Source organism: Pristiophorus japonicus, chromosome 13 (genome assembly GCF_044704955.1).
Source record: "Pristiophorus japonicus isolate sPriJap1 chromosome 13, sPriJap1.hap1, whole genome shotgun sequence".
NCBI classification, from domain to species: domain Eukaryota; kingdom Metazoa; phylum Chordata; class Chondrichthyes; family Pristiophoridae; genus Pristiophorus; species Pristiophorus japonicus.
Window position 1 is genome coordinate 109,405,064 of NC_091989.1, and position 26,967 is coordinate 109,432,030.

General features: G+C 46.8%; 1 protein-coding gene across 1 annotated transcript in view; it reads right to left on the reverse strand.

The window, feature by feature from the left end:
- phaf1 (phagosome assembly factor 1) overlaps positions 1–26,967 on the reverse strand; it is an 84,935-nt gene that overhangs the window by 35,002 nt on the left and 22,966 nt on the right. The window contains exons 4-7 of the mRNA XM_070897855.1: positions 8,358–8,401; positions 4,322–4,401; positions 2,974–3,068; positions 1,281–1,378 (exon numbers count right to left, since the gene is read on the reverse strand). Coding sequence (XP_070753956.1) covers positions 1,281–1,378; positions 2,974–3,068; positions 4,322–4,401; positions 8,358–8,401 — 317 coding nt within the window. The remainder of the gene's footprint in view (positions 1–1,280; positions 1,379–2,973; positions 3,069–4,321; positions 4,402–8,357; positions 8,402–26,967) is intronic.

Here is a 26,967-nt window from a genome sequence, read left to right on the forward strand (position 1 = left end):
GCAAGGGTGGAGATGGGCGATGTTATGGAGGTCGAAATAGGTGGTCTTAGTTGTGCTGCAGAAATGGGGTTTCTGGGTCAAATATGGCACCAAGGTTACAAACAATCTGGTCAGCCTGGAAGTTGGGGAGAGGGATGGAGTCAGTGGCGAGGGAACAGTTTGTGGCGGGGACCGAAAGCAATGGCTTCGGTCTTCCCAATATTCAATTGGAAAAAATTTCTGCTCATCCAGAACTGGATGTCAGACAAGCAGTCTGACAATTTAGAGACCGTGGAAGGGTTGAGAGAAATGGTAGTGAGGTAGAGCTGGGTTTCATCAGCGTACGTGTGGAAACTGATGCTGTGTTTTCAGATGATGTCGCCAACGGGCAACCTGTAACTGAGAAATAGGACCGGGGCCAAGAATAGATCCTTGGGGGCCACCAGAGGTAACGATGCGGGGGGGGGTAAGAGAAGAGGAGTAGTCCTTGCAGGTGATTCTCTGGCTACGATTAGATAGATAAGAATGGAACCAGACACGTGCAGTCCCACCCAGCTGGACGGTGGTGGAGGGGCATTGGAGAAGGATAGAGTGGTCAACCATGTCAAAGGCTGCAGACAAGTCAAGAAGGACGAGGAGATATAGTTTGCTTTTGTCAGTCACAAAAGGTGCCATTAGTGACTTTGATGAGAGCTGTTTCAGTACTGTGGGAGGTGCGGAAACCGGATTGGATAGATTCAAACATGGAGTTGCGAGAAGGATGGACATGGATTTGGGAGGTGGCAACGCGTTCAAGGACTTTAGAGAGGAAAGGGAGGTTGGAGATGGGGCGGTAGTTTGCAAGGGCGGAGGGGGTTAAGGGTTGTTTTTTTTTGAGGAGAGGAGTGATGACTGCAGATTTGAGAGGGGAACAGAACCTGAGGAGAGAGAACCGTTAACAATGTCAGCTAACATGGGAGCCAAAAAAGGAAGTTGGGTGATCAGCAGTTTGGTGGGAATAGGGTCAAGGGAACAGGAAGTGGGTCTCATGGACAGGATGAGCTCGGAAAGGTCATGAGGGGAGACCAGAGAGAAGCTGGAGAAAGATGTGAGGACAGGACTAGGGCAGGGGGCTCCCTTAGAGGAAGTTTGGCCTGGTGGGCTAGGGGAAGGAAGGGAAGTGGTAGAGGCAGCTGATCGATGCTCTCAATCTTGAGCTTCTCACACTTATTGTCAGAGGTGAGGGTGTTGTGTATGGTCCAGCCAGAACTGCTCAATCAGGCAAATCACATGGATACCTATTCCTTTGACAGACTCCTTACTTTGTGTCCTGTAGACTGTTTGCAGTGTATATGTACATGCGTTTCACAGTAGCACCATGAGGAATCTGCAGGGAGGCCAGGCCATGGGCAAATTTGGGCTGTGAAAACACAAATTGGTCAAACCTTTAAATTTTTTATAGTAATCAGCAAGAGCAAATAGTATAAAAAGGAAAAGGAAGTCCAGATCCCATCAGTCAAGTAATGAACCTATACCTCCCTCATCACAACTCCCTCTTCACTCCCAATCCATACCTCCCTCATCATACCCACTGTCCATATCGTCTCCATTACCCCAATCCAGATCCTTGACTCAGTCATCAACTTCTATCAAGGATTGCCTCCCTCCCTTCGCATCACCCGATGCACAGCAGGTCACACTCACCGTTCAATCTGCCTCACTGCCCCTCAATTTGCACTCTCCTCCCTCATTACCGCTCAATCTGCACCCCCTCACCCATACCTCCCTCACTGCCCCTCAATCTGCACTCTCGCCTCCCTCACACCCTCAGGACATATCTACACCTTCCATTCCCTTTCTATACTCACGTCTCACCCGCTTTACATTCACTTTATAGGACTGATCATCCTCTGCTGTGTAGGAAACATTTCCTGGGTGAAAAGCAGAGGTAAAAGGGGCACATACCCATGATACCAGATGTTCACCATTTTTTGCATTACCCAGGTACTTCCAGAAGCTCCCCAAAGAGGTGGGGGGGGGGGGGGGCGGTGTGCAGGACTGGCACACGTAGCCAGAATTAGTGCAAGCATTGAAACTGTATGGGAATGAGATGGAAGCAACATCACTTTCCTTCGTCACCACTCACCAGAGGTTCACTGCTTCTGTCCAGCCCCCTCAAATCCAAGAGCGACAGGCAGCAAGCACAAGGGACCAAAAAGCAGAGTACCTTTTTTTTGGGGGGGGGTGGGGGGGGGGGGGGGAAAGAGAGAGAAAGCAGGCAGACTAATGGGGCTGGAACTCTTCTGGCTTCAGGTCTGCAGCAGTTGTTGACTTTTCTCCCACGCTTCCAGGCCCTGCCAAAGGGCTATCCTGCACTAGGAGAATTTTAGGACTATTAAAATGACCTGAACGTCAAAACACAGATGGGGACCCAGGACACTTAAGCCTGACATGCGCAAGTAGAGGGAAGAGGGATAGAGGAAAATGGTCCTTATAAGGGTTGCATCATTGAGCTCTGCCTAATGTGCTGAGCTATAAGAATTTTCTCCCATTTTCTTCCTTTGCCCCTCACACTGGTTGGCTGGTATCTCTCCCAAATGGCCATTTTTCCAGACAATGAGTGATGGCTGGCTAGTTGACCGTAAGAGCAGCTTGATCCAATCCTTAACTGATGTTCACAGCAAGAATCACTAGACAGCAATTGGAAGTGGAAAACCTGGCCAATTCTCTCTCTACCCTGGTCTAGGGAATTTTCACAATCTGGTCAGCCCCATTGTGGATATTTAACACAGACCAGTGATCAAATTCAGATTTCCTTGGACTGTATGGCTCAGTTCCACACTGCATTTACCAGCTAAGCCATCAATGGAGCCTGGAAAAGGGGGCGGGGGGGCTGGAGGATTTAAGCAGAAAAATCATTGGTATGCATCGGAGAACAATGGACAACTTCAGCTCAAGTGTGAGCAGAGTTATTACTCTCCCAAGTCCAAGACCCTTTGGAGCTGGTCTCCTCACCTCAAATTTGGGAGCTTCTTTCCAGGAGTCCAGTTGAAAGGAAAAGGAAAGCCCTCGGAAGTTGAGATGAAAAAGTTGCTCAACTGCATTGTACACTGTGTTGAGGGAAAGGGGGAGAAACAAATTAAACTGATGTACTTCACCTCATGACTGTGCAGATTGTAAGCCTCGTCTTGCATATACCATCAAAGCTCATTTATCCCAGTCAACTGGCACTCTACCTGCTCACGTTAGTTTCTCTCTCACAAGTACTCTCCCTCGCTGGCCTACAGGCATTAGTAATCAGGAAACCCAACTACTGAGAACCTGTAGCTGTTACCAAGACAGGCATCTTTGTTGATTTTATCATTGTATCAACATCAGCACAACTGCAATGCTCGTTAGACAAATCGGCCCATCGTTCTGGCAATGTGTGCCATCCACATGGTTACTGTATTCATTAACATTGAGCGACTATTCCGGTAACATTGGGTGCAATGTTACCTCACTTCCTGGCATCCAATCATTTCTGCTCATCCTCATTTTCTCCAACAGATCAGAGGGACCATCCACTGTTTAAAGGGAACCTTGGCAAGCAATGAGCGGTTCCCGAAATCTATTAGCTAAAAGCTCTGCGCCTACACAATAAAGGGTAAACTTTATGACCAATGCCTGTAGTAAAGTGGCAGTGACAAAACAGCAGTGAACAAAAATAGCTTACGACTTTCTCGCTTGCCAACTGATTTGCATTAGAAGTTTCCCCACTTACCTTCAACACCCTGTTCATATGAGTGAGCATAACACCTAACCTGTGACAGTGCAATCACGAATGACGTGGAAGGCAAGACAGACCAGTCATTATAATAAAATGTAAATGGCTTCACCAATCTCAGATACACAGCTCCTGCCCCTGCATTTCCTTCTCATAACACCCACCAAAGTGCTAATGTGGTGAAAACAGTTGGAAAATTGGGGGCTGCAATTCTAGAATCAAAGATTTTTACAGCACTCACAGGTCATTCAACCCACAGTGCCTGTGCCAACTCTCAAAGGGCCATCCCCATTTAGTCCCCATCTCCTGCCCTTGCTCCAGTCCATTTGAAGCTTTTCTTTTCCAAAATGTTATCCACTTCCTTTTAAAAGCTATTGTGCATTCTGCTTTCATCACTATTGCTGGTAGGGCACCCCATGTGCTATTAACGCTCCGAAACATATTCTCCCTTCATTATTTTTGCGATGATCTTAAATTTATGCCTTCAAGTTACCAACTCGCTGACCAGTTCAATTAGCTTTTCCCCATTTACCTCTACAGAAGCCTACAATCTTTAGCACCTCTATCTGATTTCCTGTATACACACACAGCACTTACCTCCGGGGTGAGTTGCTCCAAATGACTGGTCAATCTGCTCTATGGTTGGAGCTATAGCCTGAGAGTTGAAGTGCACACCACTGCAACACAAAAGATCAGAAAGACCCATTACAACAGTTTAGTACAGAGATTGGAGACTTAGCCAACAAGGGAGAGGGGGGGGGGGGGGGAGGGGAGCAGACTGCACTTCACCGTTTCTCTCCCCTCCAAATCAACCTCGGGCCTTAAAGGTTTTATAATTGGTGCGTTACAGCTGGCAATCGCAGGCAGAGGCAGATCCACTTGATTTCTGTACAGCTTGCAGGAAAGGGTGTAAGGAGATGGCATTCTTTAGCACTCCTCCCTCAGTCAGAGGCATTCCTCCCACACCCACCCCAACTGGCCACAATAACCACTGCTCACCACCCTTTCTCATTGCGATGAACAGACTGTTCTTAGTGTTCAGTCAGAATGCATAGCACAGGCACTCAAACCCTTGTATCCTCCCAGTGCCTCTGCTCTATATATACATAATGGAGTTTAATATCCACCTTTCCCCCTCCACAGACACTGGTTGCCCTTCAGTACTTCACCCAAGGGCTCTGTATTTGTGTGAAAGCCTGGACAAGATGTGCTATAGGCTATTCGTCTGTAGGGGCATCATACCTGTCCAGCACATCCAGCTTCTCGATAATGATTTGGAGCAGGAATCAATTCCCCTCCACATCCAAATCCAAAGGCAATTAGATCAATGACAGCAATCATGAATGGAGAGCTTTGGTGGAGATTAGCCAATACCAATCAAGGAGCTCCCTGGTCTGCCTGGCTTAGGTACGCAATGGATAAATGTAGGAGAGAAGCGCGAAGCTTGAATCAGAGAGACAACGATAGGAGGTCCCGTCATCAAGAATCCCTAAACATAAACACAAACAACCCTGTGTGGTCCTGATTAGTTACCACCCAGTTTGCACTCCATAAATTCTTTCCTCAATTTTCATTGAGCACTGTGCAATCAGGGGGATTTAAACATTTATGTTAACAAACTACTTGCATTTGTGGGCTGACTTTACTGGATGTTCATTCAATGTCTGAAGTTTAACAGTTTGAAAAACACAGAGACTTAGGATTCCATCTTGAGCCTTTTTTCCGATTAAATAAATCAGAAATGACTAATTCATTGCTGTAGCTTCTTTCAGAAACCAAATACCCGTTGAACTTTGATACATTTTACAACGTACACAGAGATACATTTGAAACGGCAGGGGAAGAGCTCCATTAATCATGATCCCATAAAATCGCTATGAGGTTCTGCAGTAATCCCTGGAATACACAAACAACCCAGTGTGGTTACCTGATCCGTTATGTCCTGGCTTAAGACTCCATAAACGCTTCCCCCAATCTTCATTGGGCATGCACTGAAATACTTTACCTATAGAAGTGTGCAAGTGCTCTAATTACCAGGGTAGAAGAAAGGTGGCTTTGTTGGATTATACTTTGAGAAACTGCAACAAACGCCGGTAAAATGGTCAAGAAAACAATTATTGTTTGTGGTAGGTTGATAATTAAGTGCAGTGAGGTCAGTGCCAGAAAAGGCAGATACAATTGCTTCACCAACATGGCTATATTGCCAGAAATGCAAACTATTCAAATACGCACTTCATGGCGTTCTTGTTCTCGGCTGCATTGATGTGGGATACGAGAGAGATTGGAGCAAAAGTCACCACTGGGCTCCCTTCACAGATTACTTGGTGGCCACTTCAGACCAGCATTCACCGAAGCCCGAGAGAACACCACTTGCTTTCCCTCTTGGCCTCAGCTGCCGCACGGCAAATTAGGCAACAGGAGTGTAAAATATCAGAGATATTCAATCTAAGAAATGTGATCAATACAACATCAGAATCTTCAATTATAAATTGTAACCAGTCAGATTAATAGTATTTGGTGAAATTGGATCCTTTGAGCCAATGCTATGGTGTGCCATTTTCTGTTAATGGGCAATCTCTCTCTATATAGTTTACCAAGGGCTTCAGAAATCCAGTCCTCCGGTATATGATAGCTATTTAAAAAAAATCTACATTCAGAATTTAGAAAGCTAGGGGACATGGGGCAGGTCAGTGCCAGACCAGAACACACGTCCAAGTCCTACTCTAAGCTCAGCTAAGATACAAAGCTCAGCTGCTTTGGGCATGAAAGCATCAAGTGGAGGCTACAGTGTCTCCCAACTTAGCAGATGGAAAGTCAGAGAGAAAGGTCATAACTGAGCACTTGAACACCACTGTTATAGGTAAAGTATTTCAGTGCATGCCCAATGAAGATTGGGGGAAAAAAAGTGTTTATGGAGTCCTAAGTCAGAACATAACAGATCAGGGAACCACACTATGTTGTTTGTGTATTCCAGGGATTACCACAGGACCTCAGCTACTTTATAGGTTCATAATTAATGGAGTGCTTCCACTGCCGTTTCAAATGTCTTAAGTACCAATATATCACAGTGTATGTTATAAAAAAGAATCAAAGTTGGAAGGGTATTGGGTTTCTGAAAGAAACTACAGCAATGAAAGTCATTTCTGATTATTTAAATTGAAAAAAATAAACTGAGTTTAGGATGGAATCCCAAGACTCTTTCATGGTGGACACCTGTATTCCAGGTGTGGCCTCACCAATACCCTGTACAACTGTAGCAAGACTTCCCTGCTTTTATACTCCACTCCCATTGCAATTAAGGCCAAGATTCCATTGGCCTTCCTGATCACTTGCTGTACCTGCATACTAACCTTTTGTGTTTCATGCACAAGTACCCCCAGGACCCACTGTACTGCAGCACTTTGCAATCTTTCTCCATTTAAATAATAACTTGCTCTTTGATTTTTTTCTGCCAAAGTGCATGACCTCACACTTTCCAACATTATACTCCATCTGCCAAATTTTTGCCCACTCACTTATAGTCTGCCTATGTCCTTTTGCAGATTTTGTGTCCCCTCCTCACATTGCTTTTCCTCCCATCTTTGTATCATCAGCAAACTTGGCTACGTTACGACTTGGAAGAAGGGACCGAGTGTTAATATAGACTGCAAATAGTTGGGGTCCCAGTACCGATCCCTCCTGCACCCCACTAATTACTGGCTGCCAAACCGAGAATGAGCCATTGATCCCGACACTCTGTTTTCTGTTAGTTAGCCAATCCTCTATCCATGCTAATATATTACCCCCAACCCCATGAACTTTTATCTTGTGCAGTAACCTTTTATGTGGCACCTTGTCAAATGCATTCTGGAAGTCCAAATACACCACATCCACTGGTTCCCCTTTATCCACCCTGCTCGTTACATCCTCAAAGAATTCCAGCAAATTAGTCAAACATGACTTCCCCTTCATAAATCCATGCTGACTCTACCTGACTGAATTTTGCTTTTCCAAATGTCCTGCTACTGCTTCTTTAATAATGGACTCTGACATCTTCCCAACAACAGATGTTAGGCTAACTGGTCTATAGTTTCCTGCTTTTTGTCTGTCTCATTTTTTAAATAAGGGCATTACATTTGCAGTTTTCCAATCTGCTGGGACTGTGCTCACTTGTAGTAGATTTCAACTCAGTCCAAATGTGAAACTTACTTTCCCTTTTCGATCTATATAATACTGTCCCACCATAAAAGTTTACCCGAGAGCAAAATATCTGGGAAGAGTTTCAGTTACCAGAGAAAGCACACAATACAACTACCATAACTTCTTGCATTCTCACTTTTTAAACAAAAGCTCAGTGGGAACATAGCATGCTCAGTCTTGCGATCAGACTACAAGAAAATAAGTGGGCAATGCCCACTATGTTTTTCCAAAGCCTTGGGAACACCACTACAGCCAGATCACAGCGATGAAAGAAAAATGAGTCAGAGCCAGACTTCCCCCAATTGTTTTGCCAAGAGGACAGTCAAACATTACACCCTCCTGCACACTCAGCATCCCATGACCAGGCCTCCCGAGGGAGGCCACTGACCTAGGGTTCCAGCACGATTGGTTATCACGAGGTGTACAAAGGGAAACAGCTAAAAAAAATACTCACCAGTATTTCAATTTAACTTTACTCAAGTCATAAACTTCAATGACCTATGGGAGAAAAAGATAAAAAGATCAGTTTTGCCATTGTACCCCAAGTGTTGTATTAGATTTTGAAAGAGCAAAAGCCCTCACTGCTGGTACTACTTTGTCTCCTCCCTACCTTCCTATTGTACTGTGCACAACTGCAAGGGGGGGGGGGGGGGAAAGAGGGGGGGGAGGGAAAGAGAGGAGAACGGGTAAATAATTTGCCCTCAGGAGTCTTGTAACTGGCTGCTGTAAATTCAAGAGTGGTCAAGGTTAGTATTTGAACAGATTTTTCCCCTCGTCCCCACCCTTCAGCCAAGCCAACTGAAATGAGAATATTGTACACTGGGGGGGGGGGGGGGGGGGGCAAGAGAGAGGAGAAAGAAAGGAGTGGGGATGCTGGGAGAATTAAAGGAGGAGGAAATAATACAGCATAATTGGTGTGGGTGGTGGGAATCAGAGACCTAAAGTATCGAAAGATCTGGGGTCCTAGAAAATGTGCTTCAGAATTACTCGCAACTGAATATTCTTTCCCTGACCGAGTTATGAGCAGATGAGTCAAGGAACAAAGAGCTCTTGGGTATTGTACTCATTCCTATATCACGAGAACCAAGAACGCAGGGCTGACATGAGTTAAGTGTTCCTAGAGCTAACCAATACCCTTTGCCAAGTATAAAGCTGGGGCAAGGTTTCCACGACAACACTTTCAAAACTGCCAGCCGTAGGATACAAAACAACCCACGTCAATATTTATGGAGTAATTTATGATTCCCATCTCAGCTCCCAATTTACAACCTTGGCCATTCAAGTTACAAAGGGAACAAACTGGATAACGGTTGGCACCACACGATTCAGGAAAAGGGGCAAGGGTTGGTAGCATAGTGGTTATGTTACTGGGCTAGTAATCCAGAGGCGACATGCGCTGAAATTCCATCACAGCAGCTGGGGAATTTAAAAATTCAATTAATTAAATCTGAAATTAAAAGCTAGCGTCAGTAATGGTATCCATGAAACGACTGGATTGTCACAAAAATCCATCTAGTTCATTGTTCTTTAGGGAAGGAAATCTGGTGGCTTTACCTGGTCTGGCCTATGTGTGACACCAGACCCACAGCAATGTGGTTGACTTAACTGCCTTCTGAAATGGCCTAGCAAGCCACTCAGTTGTCAGACAGAAGAGGATTCAGTTTAATGTTTCACCTGAAAAATAGTATTTCCAGCAATGCAGTACTGCCTCAGTACTACACTAAAATGGCAATCAAGATTATGGGATGTCCATAGTGGGACTTGAATCCACAACTGACTCAGATGAGTGTGCTAGAAGTGAGTTCAAGCAAACAGTAGACAATACAATCTAGTTCTTCCTTACCAGGCTACACGGTTACTGCTGTTGACAAAATGCTTCGTCAGCCACGAGCTGGCTCAGTGCCAAGGGATGCAGACCCTTTGTAAAATCAGCACTTAAGCAGTGCCAGCAAAGCCAATAATACGACACATTCAGGCATATCTAATGTGAAGGAGCAAGCTTTGAAAGACACTCTGCTCTCCAACTACAATCACTGCCCTCAATGGATAGCAATTTCAGGAAATGTATTTGTATCCGTGCATGCTTGTTCTGATAGGGCAACTAAATAGGCACAGTTCAAATTCATTTCACTTGCCAAGAGGAATCTCTGTCCGAGCTCAGTGTTCCTGTCTGGGTTTCAAATCAAAAGCACACATGCCTTTTAAAATCATGTACATCATGAAAGTGGTTACATGACCGTAGAATAATTCAAGCTGTTTTATAATAAAGGCAGTAGCAGTGTAACCCTAAACAGCAGACTGTTCCATAGCATGGGATAGGAGGGAGGGAAACATTGAAAAGAGGGAGAGAAGCAAGAAGGAAGGGTACGGGATGTGGGGGTACTCCTATTTCTGCAAACGGGGAAACTCTCATTCCTATGTAATTAAATGAAGCACAATTACAGGTTTTGACACGTTCAGCCCCAGCTCCAAATGTTAGGCATGCCTGGTACAGGGTACTAGTGACACAATGCAGCGACCCAGGAGGGATCTGCAATAGTCTGGTAAATAAACCACAGTATTGATTGTGGTGAGCTAATTTCTTCCCTGACATGTCGAGCGTTTATCTGCGTACAGCCATGTCTTCATATACGTGTACATGCAGGTACAGAATGTCCCTTCTTGCCAAAGCCTGTGGTGACTGCCAGTACTGTGCAAATCCAATGACAAAGGAATTTGATTAGTACACAGCTGCCAAATTTCCTAATCAGGTGGTTTGTTTACTCTGTCTGTTTAGTAGCAAAGTACGCAGAAGTGCTTTCAATTGGAGAGATCAACAGCGTAGACAGCTAACCAGAACCTGGATTTCATTCACACGTTTTAATGTTATACTTTTTCCTCCTTCTCTTCCCGAGAACACGTGGCCTTCATGTGTAAGGCAGGAGAGAGCATGTTCACAAGCTATCCAACCGTGTGGTTATTACAGTCAAGTCCAACTCCATCCTCCATAGCAACCGGACCAGATTCTGTTACACGGGAGCTTTTCTTTCTTTACTTGTCCCATTACCACTCGCTTTTGATCACACCATCATCCCTCGTAATGAATCACTCCTGCCTTCTACCTGATCACAGATCTTCCCTGCTGTTCTTTCTTCCCCTTTTCCCTGCCTCTGTACTTACTTAAAACCTATTACTTCTCCAACACGGTCAGTTCATACGAAAGGTCATCAACCTGAAAAGTTAACTGTTTTTCTCTTCACAGATGCTGCCTGACCTGCTGAGTATTTCCAGCATTTTGTGTTTTTAGTTCAGATTTCCAGTATTTAATTCACTGTCATTTCTCCTCCAGAATGCTTACCCTGAAGAAGTTTTGCTCTGCTCGGACAGAATTTCAGTTTGCCCATTTTATCCTGTTCACCTCCATTGGACTGTGATCAGGTGAAGCAAGAGGTAATGAGACAGGTAAAGAAACGAAAGCTCCAGTGTCGCAGAATCTGGTCGGGTTGCTATGGAGGATGAAGTTGGACTTGACGAATACCCACACGGTTGGATAGCTTGTGAACATGCTCTCTCCTGCCTTACACATGAAGAAAGGTCACACAAGTGCTCTTAGGAGAAGAGAAGGGAAAAGTATATTAAAACTGCTCGTGTTTGATCAGGTATCTACTAAAACTCACTTTCACAGCCACATGTCTTTCCTCAGCAACTGTCTGCGGAGCTCCGACTTATTGCACGTGGATTCCAACTTCTATTACACTCCATGTTTCGGATCCACCCACGGTTACAGATATCTCCATGATATTCGGTAATCCACAAACCACTGCTCCCGCCGCTTCCCAAGATCCATACCACGCCATGCGTCTCCACATGAAAGCTCCAGACATCCCCTCAGCAGCACCAACTTAATATCTCAGAGCTGTCCTGGACCGCTTTAACAAATAAATGTCTTTTCTTTCTTTCAGGCGTCAAGCTTCAATAACTCTGCCCCAATGCCCCTCTGCATCCTTCTTCCCCATCTCTTTCCTCTAACCCCATCCCTCCTTCCAATCTCATCCGTTGCCATGTTTTCACTAGCCCTTCCCCTCTCTGACCTCGAACAATAAGTCTTCAGCAAAGGCCTCAGCTTCATCCCCCTTACACTCCCATCTCAAATGAACTTTGAGTTTGGAACAATGCAGAGCTCCAACGTTGCCTTCGCCTCCCTTATTTGGCCAGGAGTCTTATCCCCCGCACAATCTTCCTCCCTCCCTCCCTCTGAACCTGCATCACTCTGGTCTCCAAGTTCCAATCCAGACATGTTCATTAAATCTGCTGCCAAGGGCAGCGCTGTTGTTTGGCGAACAGAATTCCACAGAACATCAAGTCATCATTTCCCAGAACGTCACAGACAACATCTTCCCTGGAGATCTTCTCACCAGCCAACCACCCCCACCTCCACACCTTCCAACCTTATAGGTCCCCAACACCGCACAGCCCGCTTCTAACTCATTCCCTAGATCCACAAACAGGACTGCCCTGGTACACCCATCATTTAAGCCGATTCTTGCCCATGGAACCGATTTTGTCCTATTGCGACGATTTTTTCTCCCCTGTCCAGTCTCTTCTCATCTACATCCGCGAACACCCTCTGCCACTTAACAGTTTCCAGTTTCATGGCCCGAACCGTCTCCTTTTCACTATGGATGCCCAGTCCCTTTATTTACACCTCCATCCCCCACCAGGACAGCTCCACTTCTTCCTTGAAAGGAGGCCCAACTAGCCCCCATCACCCTCCTCTGCCTGAACTTGTTCTTACACTGAACAACTTCTCCTTTGACTCTTCTCACTTTTCCGAACAAAAAGACGTTGCTATGGGAACCCGCATGGGTCCTATCCATGCCTGCCATTTTGAGATATGTGGAACATTTTTTGTTCCAGCTCTACGGAGGTCTCCTCCTTCACTTTATTTCTGGTACATTGATGGGGTGAATGCTGACAGCCTCCTCGTGGCTCTTTACGTGATCTTAGATCACAACTAATGTCGTGTCTCAGGACACCGAAATGGTTGTTAAATCAACTTCTGGGTGACGGTAACAAACCAAGCAAATCAAACGGTCCTCTCCAGGACCAAAGAAAACTACATGTAGGCCCAACTAACTGGATACGCCAACTTAACATTGAAGACAACTCTCATTCAAAACGCAAATATCTCGAAAGGTTACTCAAGAAACACAGCCTTGATGTCCTGGTGCGTCAAGAAACTCACATTGAACACATCCACCAGTTCAACACAAGAGGACTTATCACAGATTTTGATTTAATCACTTTCAATAACCATCCGAAATATAGCCTGGCGTGCTATGTCAAACAAGGCATTGAAGACCGCACTGAACTTGAGCATGCCAGTATTGTCAGAGTTTTTGGTCACCATCCATCCATCTCTCGTAAACTTTAATAGCCATCATACAATATGGGGCTATGCAGATGTCACCTATAATGGAGAAGCAATTGTACAGTGTGCTTCACTAGAGAATAAATTCCTCCTTTTTGACGCCAAAGATCGAGGTATGTTTCATTCGACAAGGTGTCAGAGAGAATATAATCTAGACCTAGGTTATCTCTAAAGACAGCAAAAGAAACCCAATCATCGCCTCCAGAACCACTCTCAACGACTTCCCCAATAGTCAATGCGTGCCCTCAATCATCAACGTTGCCATCGAAATTTCTGTCATTAATTACATCAACACTGGAACCACAATGGAACTTCAAAATAGCAGACTGGGAAACCTCCCAAAGGTCAGTTGTCACCATCAGGTGGATTCCACCAACCACCAATGCAGTCAACAGATTTATAGAATTATTAAAGCTCGCCACAAACCACAGTATACTTCGGGGTTGGATGGAAGAAAATGAGGCGCTCTACCAGGAATATTCACTGAACAAGAACCCAGCCACATTCACCACAATACCAAAGTCCTTGAACTTGGCGAGACGTGATAGGTGGAGGAGTCTTGTGGATATGTAACTTCACTCACAAGGAAACCATGGGCCCTGCTCCATCAACTTGGCGGGACAAACCCGACCTTATAAAACACATGACAACCAGCAGAGCGGACGCAGTGCATCCCACTTAATAAAGAATTTCCCCAAGTGAAGCGGCAACTTTCGACAAACTTGATGGTGGCAGCAAGATCGTAAACTGTCTGATCCATTCATCTTGGACGAACTGGTCATGTATTCAACGATCATTGTAACCATGTATAAGCTGATCTAAGTTGTACAACTTGAGAACATTGACCACAAGGGGCGAACTTGTGGGAGGTATAAAAGGGGAAGCTCCACCCACCTTCATCACTTGAGGTCTTGGTAATAAAAGATAACTGGTCTGAGTGACCTTCTCTCAAGTATGGGCCTCGTGTGCATTTATACAGTATAGTAAGGACATATTAGCGACGAGAAACTGGGATTTAAACCACGCGAGCATGGCCACTAGCAGCGCAGGAGAGGTACTGTGTTGGTGATGATTGGGACAACTTTATTGAGAGGCTACAGCAAAGTTGTCACTAAGGAATGGTTGGGACAGGATTCGGCCGACAAACACAGGGCTCATCTCCTGACGGTTTGTGAATCCAGAACGTACTCCCTGATGAAGGACCTTCTAGCACCAGAGAAGCCGGCGGACAAGACATTCAAAGAGCTCAGTAAGTTGATCGGGCAATACCTTAAACCGGCGAGCAGCATGTACATGGCAAGACACTGGTTTTACAGGCATCGGCGGCGAGAAGGGCAAAGCGTTCCAGACTTCGTGGTAGATCTCCGGTGACTGGTGAGCCTATGTAAGTTTCCAGATGCATACAGAGAGGAGGTGCTGCGAGACATTTTTTTATTGAGGGCATCAGGCATGCTAGAGTTTTCAGGAAACTGATTGAGACCAAAGACTTGACCCTGGAAGCGACGGCTCTGATAGCCCAGACATTTCTCTCAGGGGAGGAAGAGACCAGAATGATATATGACAAAAATCTTGGCTCAAATGTGACAAACGACCAGGGAGTCAACATTGTTAACGCGGCACACAGTTCTCTAGGCAGACAAGGGCAAATCGGACATGCAGTCGAAGCCAAAGAGGGAATTCAACAGCGACAATGGCTAGCTGAACAGCGATTCATGCCATCGCAATGGACAATGCAGCCAGTAATGGGGCCATCAACACCTGTTACTGGTGCGCTTAAGGACAGTTATAGACAGTCAGACGATCGACTGGTAATGGACCTTTTGTTTCCAACAACAGGGCCTCCAGCTCACGCTGGAGGTGTGGAGGCAAACACCCAGCCAGAGCTTGCAGGTATCAGCAATATACCTGCCGAAACATAGAAAATAGGTGCAGGAGTAGGCCATTCGAGCCTGCACCGCCATTCAATGAGTTCATGGCTGAACATGCAACTTCAGTACCCCATTCCTGCTTTCTCACCATACCCCTTCATCCCCCTAGTAGTAAGGATCTAACTCCTTTTTGAATATATTTAGTGAATTGGCCTCAACAACTTTCTGTGGTAGAGAATTCCACAGGTTCACCACTCTCTGGGTGAAAAAGTTTCTCCTCATTTCGGTCCTAAATGGCTTACCCCTTATCCTTAGACTGTGACCCATGCTTCTGGACTTTCCCAACATTGGGAACATTCTTCCTGCATCTAATCTGTCTAAACCAGTCAGAATTTTAAACCTTTCTATGAGATCCCTTCTCATTCTTCTGAACTCCAGTGAATACAAGCCCAGTTGATCCAGTCTTTCTTGATATGTCAGTCCCACCATCCCGGGAATCAGTCTGGTGAACCTTCGCTGCACTCCCTCAATAGCAAGAATGTCCTTCCTCAAGTTAGGAGACCAAAACTGTACACAATACTCCAGGTGTGGCCTCACCAAGACCCTGTACAACTGTAGTAACACCTCCCTGCCCCTGTACTCAAATCCCCTCGCTATGAAGGCCAACATGCCATTTGCTTTCTTAACCGCCTGCTGTACCTGCATGCCAACCTTCAATGACTGATGTACCATGACACCCAGGTCTCGTTGCACTTCCCCTTTTCCTAATCTGTCACCATTCAGATAATAGTCTGTCTCTGTTTTTACAACAAAGTGGATAACCTCACATTATACTTCATCTGCCATGCATCTGCCCACTTACCTAACCTATCCAAGTCACACTGCAGCCTCATAGCATCCTCCTCACAGCTCTCACTGCCACCCAACTTAGTCATCCGCAAATTTGGAGATACTACATTTAATCCCCTCGTCTAAATCATTAATGAACAATGTAAACAGCTGGGGCCCCAGCACAGAACCTTGCGGTCCCCCACTAGTCACTGCCTGCCATTCTGAAAGTACCCATTTACTCCTACTCTTTGCTTCCTGTCTGACAACCAGTTCTCAATCCATGTCAGCACACTACTCCCAATCCCATATGCTTTAACTTTGCACATTAATCTCTTGTGTGGGACCTTGTCGAAAGCCTTCTGAAAGTCCAAACACACCACATCAACTGGTTCCCCCTTGTCCACTCTATTGGAAACATCCTCAACAAATTCCAGAAGATTTGTCAAGCATGATTTTCCTTTCACAAATTCATGCTGACTTGGACCTATCATGTCACCTCTTTCCAAATGCGCTGCTATGACATCCTTAATAATTGATTCCATCATTTTACCCACTACCGATGTCAGGCTGACCGGTCTATAATTCCCTGTTTTCTCTCTCCCTCCTTTTTTAAAAAGTGGGGTTACATTGGCTACCCTCCACTCCATAGGAACTGATCCAGAGTCTATGGAATGTTGGAAAATGACTGTCAATGCATCTGCTATTTCCAAGGCCACCTTCTTAAGTACTCTGGAATACAGACCATCAAGCCCTGGGGATTTATCGGCCTTCAATTCCATTAATTTCCCCAACACAATTTTCTGACTAATAAGGACTTCCCTCAGTTCCTCCTTCTTACTAGACCCTCTAACCCCTTTTATATCCGGAAGGTTGTTTGTGTCCTCCTTAGTGAATACCGAACCAAAGTACTTATTCAATTGGTCTGCTATTTCTTTGTTCCCTGTTATGACTTCCCCTGATTCTGACTGCAGGGGACCTACATTTGTCTTTACTAACCTTTTTCTCTTTACATATCTCTAGAAGCTTTTGCAGTCCATTTTAATGTTCCCTGCAAGCTTCCTCTCGTACTCTATTTTCCCTGCCCTAATCAAACCCTTTGTCCTCCTCTGCTGAGTTCTAAATTTCTTCCAGTCTCCGGGTTCGCTGCTACTCCTGGCCAATTTGTATGCCACTTCCTTGGCTTTAATACTATCCCTGATTTCCCTTGATAGCCACAGTTGAGCCACCTTCCCTTTTTTATTTTTACACCAGACAGGGATGTACAATTTTTGTAGTTCATCCATGCGGTCTCTAAATGTCTGCCATTGCCCATCCACAGTCAACCCCTTAAGTATCATTCGCCAATCTATCCTATACAATTCACGCCTCATACCTTCAAAGTTACCCTTCTTTAAGTTCTGGACTATTATCTCTGAATTAACTGTTTCTTTCTCCATCCTAATGTAGAATTCCACCATATTATGGTCACTCTTCCCCAAGCAGCCTTGCACAACGAGATTGCTAATTAATCCTCTCTCATTACACAACATCCAGTCGAAGATGGCCTCCCCCCTAGTTGGTTCCTCGACATATTGGTCGAGAAAACTATCCCTTATGCACTCCAGGAAATCCTCCTCCACCGTATTGTTTCCAGTTTGAGTAGCCCAATCTATATGCATATTAAAGTTACCCATGATAACTGCTGCACCTTTATTGCATGCACCCCTAATTTCCTGTTTGATGCCCTCCCCAACATCACTACTACTGTTTGGAGATCTGTACACAACTCCCACTTGCGTTTTCTGCCCTTTGGTATTCCGTAGCTCCACCCATACCGATTCCACATCATCCAAGCTAATGTCTTTCCTTACAATTGCATTAATTTCCTCTTTAACCAGCAACGCCGCCCCGCCTCCTTTTCCTTTTTCTTTTTGTCTATCTTTTCTAAATGTTGAATACCCTTGGATGTCGAGTTCCCAGCCTTGGTCACCCTAGAGCCATGTCTCCATGATGCAACCACATCGTATCAGTTAACTGCTATCTGCACAGTTAATTTGTCCACCTTATTCCGAATATTCCTCGCATTATGGCACAGAGCCTTCAGGCTTGCCTTTTTAATACACTTTGACTCTTTAGAATTTTGCTGTAAAGTGGCCCTTTTTGTTTTTTGCCTTGGGTTTCTCTGCCTTCCCCTTTTACTCATCTCCTTTGTCTTTTGCTTCTGTCTCCATGCGTTGGTTCCCATCCCCCTGCCATATTAGTTTAACTCCTCCCCAACAGTATTAGCAAACACTCCCCCTAGGACATTGGTTCCGGTCCTGCCTAGATGGAGAGCGTCCGGTTTGTACTGGTCCCACCTCCCCCAGAACCGGTTCCAATGCCCCATGAATTTGAATCCCTCCCTGCTGCACCACTGCTCAAGCCACATATTCATCCGAGCTATCCTGCGATTCCTACTCTGACTAGCACGTGGCACTGGTAGCAATCCCGAGATTACTACTTTTGAGGTCCTACTTTTTAAATTTAGCTCCTAGCTCCTTAAATTCGTCTCTTAGGACCTCATCCCGTTTTTTACCTATCTGCACCATGACAACTGGCTGTTCACCCTCCCTTTTCAGAATGTCCTGCACCCGCTCTGAGACATCCTTGACCCTTGCACCAGGGAGGCAACATACCATCCTGGAGTCTCGGTTGTGGCCGCAGAAAAGTCTATCTATTCCCCTTACAATTGAATCCCCTATCACTATCGCTCTCCCACTCTTTTTCCTGCCCTCCTGTGCAGCAGAGCCAGCCACGGTGCCTTGAACTTGGCTGCTGCTGCCTTCACCTGATGAGTGATCCCCCCCCCCCAACAGTACTCAAAGCGGTGTATCTGTTTTGCAGGGGGATGACCGCAGGGGATCCCTGCACTACCTTCCTTGCACCGTTCTTCCTGTTGGTCTTCCATTCCTTATCTGGCTGTGGACCCTTTACCTGCGGTAAGACCAACTCGCTACACGTGCTAATCACGTCATTCTCAGCGTCATGGATGGTCCAGAGTGAATCCACCCTTAGCTCCAATTCCGCAACGCGGTCCGTCAGGAGCTGGAGGCGGATACACTTCCCGCACACGTAGTCGTCAGGGACATCGGAAGTGTCTGAGTTCCCACATGGTACAGGAGGAGCATATCACGTGTCCGAGCTCTCCTGCCATGACTTAACCCTTAGATACACTTAATTTGATGACAATGTTAACAGGTTACTTACTGATATAAAAAAGAAAAAGAAAAGCTACTCACTAATCACCAGCCAATCACTTACCCCTTTGGCTGTGACGTCACCTTTTGATTTCTTTCTACTTCTTTTTTGCTTTTTCTCCTGGCTGGAGCTGCACCAGCACGCCTTTATAGGCCTCACCATCGCCATGAACTCCCGCCTCAGATTGCCGCCGCCTCTCGCTGCCGCTGGGCCTTCATAGGCCTCACCAACGCAACGAACTCCCGCCTGACTGCAATGTCAGCGGTCACTTGGCGCGTATGTGCAGGAAGCCTGCAGTCAGGTTGATGTACGAGGAGGACGGGCCCGATGTAATCCCTACGAGGCCAAATGAATACTGGGGAAAATCGCTGGAAGCTGAAGCTCAGCGAGTTCATGTGGAGCACATATATTGTTCATATACCAGGACGCCACCGATAATGATGAAAGTGCTCCTCAATGGCATCCCAGTATTAATGGAGCTAGACACGGGGGCCAGCCAGTCAGTCCCTGATGAGTATCAAACAGTTCGAAAGCTTGTGGGTGTCCAAGGCCAGGAGGTCAAAATTATTGTCGATTGTCGCAAGGCTACAGACATATACAAAAGGAGTTCATTCCAGTGCTAGGCAGCGCCACGGTAGTCGTGACCCACAAAGATTTGGAGAACAGGTTGCCACTCTGGATTGTCTCGGGGGACGGTCCCGCACAACTGAGGAGGAGTTGGCTTGCTGTCATGAACTGGAAATGCGACAATGACAATGCAATTTCTTCTGTGGAGAAAATATCATGCTCGCAGGTCCTGGACAAATTTGACTCATTATTTCAAACCGGCATCGGCACTTTCATGGGGGCCAAGGTAGCGATTCACATAAACCCGGACGCCAGGCCAGTACACCACAAGGTCAGAGCGGTGCCATACGTGATGCGGGAAAAGATAGAATGCGAATTGGACTGCCTGCTGAGGCTAGGCATCATCTCGCCAGTCGAATTCAGTGACTGGGCGAGCCCGATCGTGCAGGTCAGGATACGTGGCGATTACAAGGCCACCATCAATCGGGTGTCACTCCAAGACCAGTACCCGCTACTGAGAGCGGAGGACCTCTTTGCGGCACTATCCGGTGGCAAACTTTTTTCAAAATTGGACCGGACCTCAGCTTACGAGTGAGTCGAAGAAGCTGACCACCATCACGACACACAAGGGGTTGTTTGAGTATAACAGATGTCCGTTCGGCCGCCGCGATCTTTCAAGCCTCCTCAAGTTGATCCCAAGGATGGTGGTTTTTCAAGACGACATCCTCATCATGGGTCGTGATACTGAAGAACACCTCCACAACCTTGAGGAGGTGCTACGCAGATTGGACCGGGTACGGCTGCAACTAAAACAGGCAAAGTTCGTCGTCTTAGCTCCAGAGGTGGAATTCCTGGGGAGGAGGGTAGCAGCAGACGGGATCAGACCTACTACCAATTCACTAAATATATTCAAAAAGGAGTTAGATGAAGTCCTTACTACTAGGGGAATCAAGGGGTATGGTGAGAAAGCAGGAATGGGGTACTGAAGTTGCATGTTCAGCCATGAACTCATTGAATGGCGGTGCAGGCTAGAAGGGCCGAATGGCCTACTCCTGCACCTATTTTCTATGTTTCTATGTTTCTACTATGTCCAAAACGGAAGCGATCCAGAGAGCACCCAGACCCCGTAACACGACGGAGCTGCGTTCGTTCCTGGGGCTCCTGAACTATTTTGGTAACTTTCTTCCCAAATTGAGCACTCTGTTAGACCGCTATATGTGCTCCTACACAAAGGTCACGATTGGGTCTAGGGGGTCAGCCAGGAAAGGGCTTTTGATGGAGCATAACAAATTGCATGCTCTAACAAACTGTTAACATTATATGACCCGTGTAAGAAACTTGTTTTAACGTGCGATGCGTCGTCCTATGGGGTCAGGTGTGTGTTGCAGCATATGAATGCCAATGGTCAGTTACAGCCAGTAGCTTATGCCTCCAGACGTCTGTCCCAGGCAGAAAAGGGCTACGGGATGGTAGAAAAGGAAGCGCTAGCATGTGTATACGCAGTAAAAAAAAATGCAGCAGTACCTGTTTGGCAGGAAATTTGGGCTGGAGACAGATCACAAACCCCCAACATCCCTTTTGGCCGACAACAAGGCCATAAATGCGAATGCATTGGCCCGCATACAGAGGTAAGCACTTAAGTCAGCCGCCTATGGCTACACAATTCGGCACAGACCGGGCACTGAAAACTGCGCCGGTGCACTCAGCAGGCTCCCACTAGCCACCACTGAGGGGGCTACCGAACATGATGCCGAGATGGTCATGGCTGTTGAAGCTTTCAAAAGCGAAGGCTCACCTGTGTCAGCCTGTCAGATTAAGTCTGGACAAATAAAGACCCGCTACTGTCTTTAGTTAAGAAATGTGTCCTGAATGGGGGCTGGGCAGCCACGTACGGGGCATGCCGAGGAATTTAAACCATTTCATAGGCGCAAGGATGAACTCTCGATTCAGGCCGACTGCCTACTGTGGGGAAACTAAGTCGTCATGCCCCAGATGGGCAGAGAGGTGTTTATCAGAGAACTTCACAATGAGCATCCGGGCATTGTCATGATGAAGGCAATTTGCCAGGTCACACATTTGGTGGCCAGGGATAGATGCAGACCTGGAACTTTTGTGTTAGCAGGTGCAACATGTGTGCTCAGCTGGGCAACGCATCCAGGGAAGCCCCCCCCTCAGCGCCACACATCCATGTGGACTACGCAGGTCCTTTCATGGGAAAAATGTTTTTGGTTGTAGTCGACGCCTATTCCAAATGGATTGAGTGTGGCATTTTAAATTCAAGCACATCCTCTGCCACGGTAGAAAATCTATGGGCAATGTTCGCCGCCCATGGTCTACCGGATGTCTTGGTCAGCGACAATGGCCCGTGCTTCACAAGCACTGAATTCCAGGACTTCATGGCATGCAATGGAATCAACCATGTCAGAACGGCACCATTCAAGCTGGCCTCAAACGGCCAGGCGGAACAAGCAGTGCAGATAATCAAACAGGGGATGCTCAGAATCCAAGGGGGTTCCCCACAAAGCCGCGTATCGCGCCTCCTATTGGCCAATAGATCCCGACCACACTCGCTCACAGGGGTTCCACCCGCAGAGCTGCTAATGAAAAGGACGCTCAAAACCAGGTTATCGCTTATACACCCCATGAAAGAAATTGTCGAGAGCAAGCGTCTACCATGTGACTACCATGACAGGAATGCGAGGGCGCAATGTATTGATGTGAATGACCCTGTTTTTGTCCTTAATTACGCTGCAGGGCCCAAATGGCTTGCAGGCACTGTGATTGCCAAAGAGGGGAATAGGGTTTTGATAGTTAAACTTACCAATGGACAAATCTGCCGCAAACACGTGGATCAAACTAAAAGGAGGTTCAGCAACCCCATAGAAGAAGCAGAGGAAGAACACGACGTAGTTTACTCCACCACAACCAAGTGGAGGAGAGCCCAGCCACTGCGGGCAGTCCGGACAGGCCTGAGGTACCGCAAACAGCAGACACTCAGGCCAGCACCCAACAACCGGAGCCCCAACTCAGGCGCTCTACAAGGGAGCGTTAACCTGTGATCCCAATAAGACTTTGGGGGGGGTGGGTGGGGGGAGGTGATATCATGTATTCAACTATCATTGTAACCCATGTATAAGCTGACCCAAGTTGTACAACTTGAGAACATTGATCACAAGGGGCGAACTTGTGGGAGACACTCCTAACCTGGACTTTCAGGTATAAAAGGGGAAGCTCCACCCACCTTCATCACTTCAGGTCTTGGTAGTAAAGGTAACTGGTTTCAGAGTGACCTTGTCTCTTTTTAAAAAAGGAGGGAGAGAGAAAACAGGTAATTATAGACCGGTTAGCCTGACATCAGTAGTGGGGAAAATGTTGGAATCAATTATTAAGGATGAAATAGCAGCGCATTTGGAAAGCAGTGACAGGATCGATCCAAGTCAGCATGGATTTATGAAGGGAAAATCTTGCTTGACAAATCTTCTGGAATTTTTTGAGGATGTAACTAGTAGAGTGGACAAGGGAGAACCAGTGGATGTCGTGTATTTGGACTTTCAAAAGGCCTTTGACAAAGTCCCGCATAAGAGATTGGTGTGTAAAATCAAAGCACATGGTATTGGGGGGAATGTACTGACGTGGATAGAGAACTGGCTGGCAGACAGGAAGCAGAGAATCGGGATAAACAGGTCCTTTTCAGAATGGGAGGCAGTGACTAGTGGAGTGTCGCAGGGCTCAGTGCTGGGACCCCAGCTCTTTACAATATACATCCATGATTTGGATGAAGGAATTGAATGTAATATCTCCAAGTTTGCAGATGACACGAAACTGGGTGGCGGTGTGAAGCTGTGAGGAGGATGCCAAGAGGCTGCAGGGTGATTTGGGCAGGTTAGGTGAGTGGGCAAATGCATGGCAGATGCAGTATAAATGTAGATAAATGTGAGGTTATCCACTTTGGAGGCAATAACACGAAGGTAGGTTATCATCTGAATGGCAGCAGATTAGGAAAAGGGGAGGTGCAACGAGACCTGGGTGTCATGGTTCATCAGTCATTGAAAGTTGACATGCAGGTACAGCAGGCGGTGAAGGAGGCAAATGGCATGTTGGCCTTCATAGCTAGGGGATTTGAGTATAGGAGCAGGGAGGTCTTACTGCAATTGTACAGGGCCTTGGTGAGGCCTCACCTGGAATAGTGTGTTCAGTTTTGGTCTCCTAATCTGAGGAAGGACATTCTTGCTATTGAGGGAGTGCAGCGAAGGTTCACCAGACTGATTTTAGGGATGGCTGGACTGACGTATGAGGAGAGACTGGATCAACTGGGCCTGTATTCACTGGAGGATGAGAGGGGATCTCAGAGAAACATACAAGATTCTGACGGGACGGGACAAGTTAGATGCAGGAAGAATGTTCCAATGTTGGGGAAGTCCAGAACCAGGGGACACAGTCCAAGGATAAGGGGTAAGCCATTTTGGACTGAGATGAGGAGAAACTTCTTCATTCAGAGTTGTTAACCTGTGGAATTCCCTGCCGCAGAGAGTTGTTGTTGCAAATTGATTGAATATATTTAAGAGGGAGTTAGATATGGCCCTTATGGCTAAAGAGATCGAGGGGTATGAAGAGAAAGCAGGAAAGGGGTACTGAGGTGAATGATCAGCCATGATCTTATTGAATGGTGGTGCAGGCTTGAAGGGCCAAATGGCCTACTCCTGCATCTATTTTCTATGTTTCTATGTTTCTCTCAAGTATGCGCCTCGTGTGCATTTATACTGTATAGTAACGACATATCAGAATTAAACGCAGATAACCAAATCTGGAAAAACTGCTAGTCCAGATGATGTTTACACAGAATTCTTAAAAGCACTGGGACCCAAAGCAAAGAGATGGTTGACATTCTTCTCCGGTAAAATTCCATCTATTTTGAGGAAGACTAAAATAATTGCCCTCCTGAAGCAGCAGAAGAATGTTTGTGAAGCCTCCAGCTAACGCCCGATCTCCTTACTTTGCACTTGTTATTAAGTGCTGGAGAGGCTACTACTCCACAGACTAGCCTGCATCATCGAGCCAACCATCCCCAAGGAGCAAGCAGCTTCTGAGTGGCCGTAACTGCTGCGACCAAGTGGGCATCAAACAAGAAATTAGGAATGCGTGCAATAAAGGTACAGCAGTTATCATGGGCAACTTTAATCTACATATTGATTGGGCTGACCAAACTGGTAGCAATACGGTGGAGGAGAATTTCCAGGAATGTATTAGGGATGGTTTTCTAGACCAATATGTCGAGGAACCAACTAGAGGGCTGGCCATCCTAGACTGGGTGATGTGTAATGAGAAAGGACTAATTAGCAATCTTGTTGTGCGAGGCCCCTTGGGGAAGAGTGACCATCATATGGTCAAATTCTTTATTAAAGGTGGAGAGTGCCACAGTTAATTCAGAGACTAAGGTCATGATTTGGTCTCCTAATCTGAGGAAGGACGTTCTTGCTATTGAGGGAGTGCAGCGAAGGTTCACCAGACTGATTCCTGGGATGGCAGGACTGACATGTGAGGAGAGACTGGACCTCTATTTTCTGGAGGATGAGAGGGGATCTCATAGAAACATATAAAATTTTGACAGGTTAGATGCAGGAAGAATGTTCCCAATGTTGGGGAAGTCCAGAACCAGGGGACACAGTCTAAGGACTTTAAGGGGTAAGCTATTTAGGACTGAGATGAGGAGAAACTTCTTCACTCAGTTGTTAACCTGTGGAATTCCCTACCGCAGAGAGTTGTTGATACCAGTTTATTGGATATATTCAAGAGGGAGTTAGATGTGGCCCTTACGGCTAAAGGGATCAAGGGGTATGGAGAGAAAGCAGGAAAGGGGTACTGAGGTGAATGATCAGCCATGATCTTATTGAATGGTGGTGCAGGCTCAAAGGGCCGAATGACCTACTCCTACATCTATTTTCTATGTAGCTTTAACAACAAACATCAAAGCAGGCATCCAGCGGCAACTCACGACCGCCGTGGCACTCATGGGCCTGTCAGCAGCATACGACACAGTATGCAAGCATGAGCTTCTGGTTACTTGCCATTTTAATTCTCCGCGCCCCACCCCCTCCGACCTCACTGTCCTCGGCCTCCTACATTGTTCCAATGATGCTCAATGAAAACTCCAGGAACAGCACCTCATCTTTTGATAAGACACTTCACAGACCTCGAGACTCAACGTCGAGTTCAACAATTTCAGATCAGAATCCTTGCTCCCATTTTTTCAGATGATAGACGGGGTCCGGGGGGAGGAGCAGAGAGAGGAGGAGATCGGGGGGGGGGGAGAGAAAGAGGAGATCGGGGGGGGGGGGGGTGGGGAAGAGGAGATCGCGGGGGGGGGGGTGGGGAAGAGGAGATCGGGGGGGGGGGGGTGGGGAAGAGGAGATCGGGGGGGGGGGGGTGGGGAAGAGGAGATCGGGGGGGGGGGGGTGGGGAAGAGGAGATCGGGGGGGGGGGGGGGGGGGAAGAGGAGATCGGGGGGGGTGGGTGGGGAAGAGGAGATCGGGGGGGGTTGGGTGGGGAAGAGGAGATCGGGGGGGGGTTGGGTGGGGAAGAGGAGATCGGGGGGGGTTGGGTGGGGAAGAGGAGATCGGGGGGGGTTGGGTGGGGAAGAGGAGATCGGGGGGGGGGGGTGGGGAAGAGGAGATGGGGGGGGGGGTGGGGAAGAGGAGATCGGGGGGGGGGGTGGTGTGGAAGAGGAGATCGGGGGGGGGGGTGTGGAAGAGGAGATCGGGGGGGGGGGGGTGTGGGGAGGAGGTTACGTCCTCTTTTCCTCAACTCCCGCACCAGTTGAAAAACAAGTCTCGTTTTTGTCATCGCCTATTTGAAGCCAATTTGCACAGCTCAAGGTCCCACAAACAGCAATGCTGTAAATGACCAGTTAATCTCCATTGATGTTGAACAAAGGATAAATGTTACCTCGGGCACCTCGGGAACTCTCCTGCTCTTCTTTGAATAGTGCCGTGGAATCTTTTCTAGACAGGGCCTCAGTTTAAAGTTTCATCAGAAAGAAAACAGCTTTGACAATGCTGCACTCCCTCAGTACTGTCTAGAGTGTTAGCCTAGATTACATGCTCAAGTCTATAGCTTGAAATCATGATCTTTTGACTCAGAGTGTTCCCTCTGAGCCAAGCTTATGCTTGTTTTTC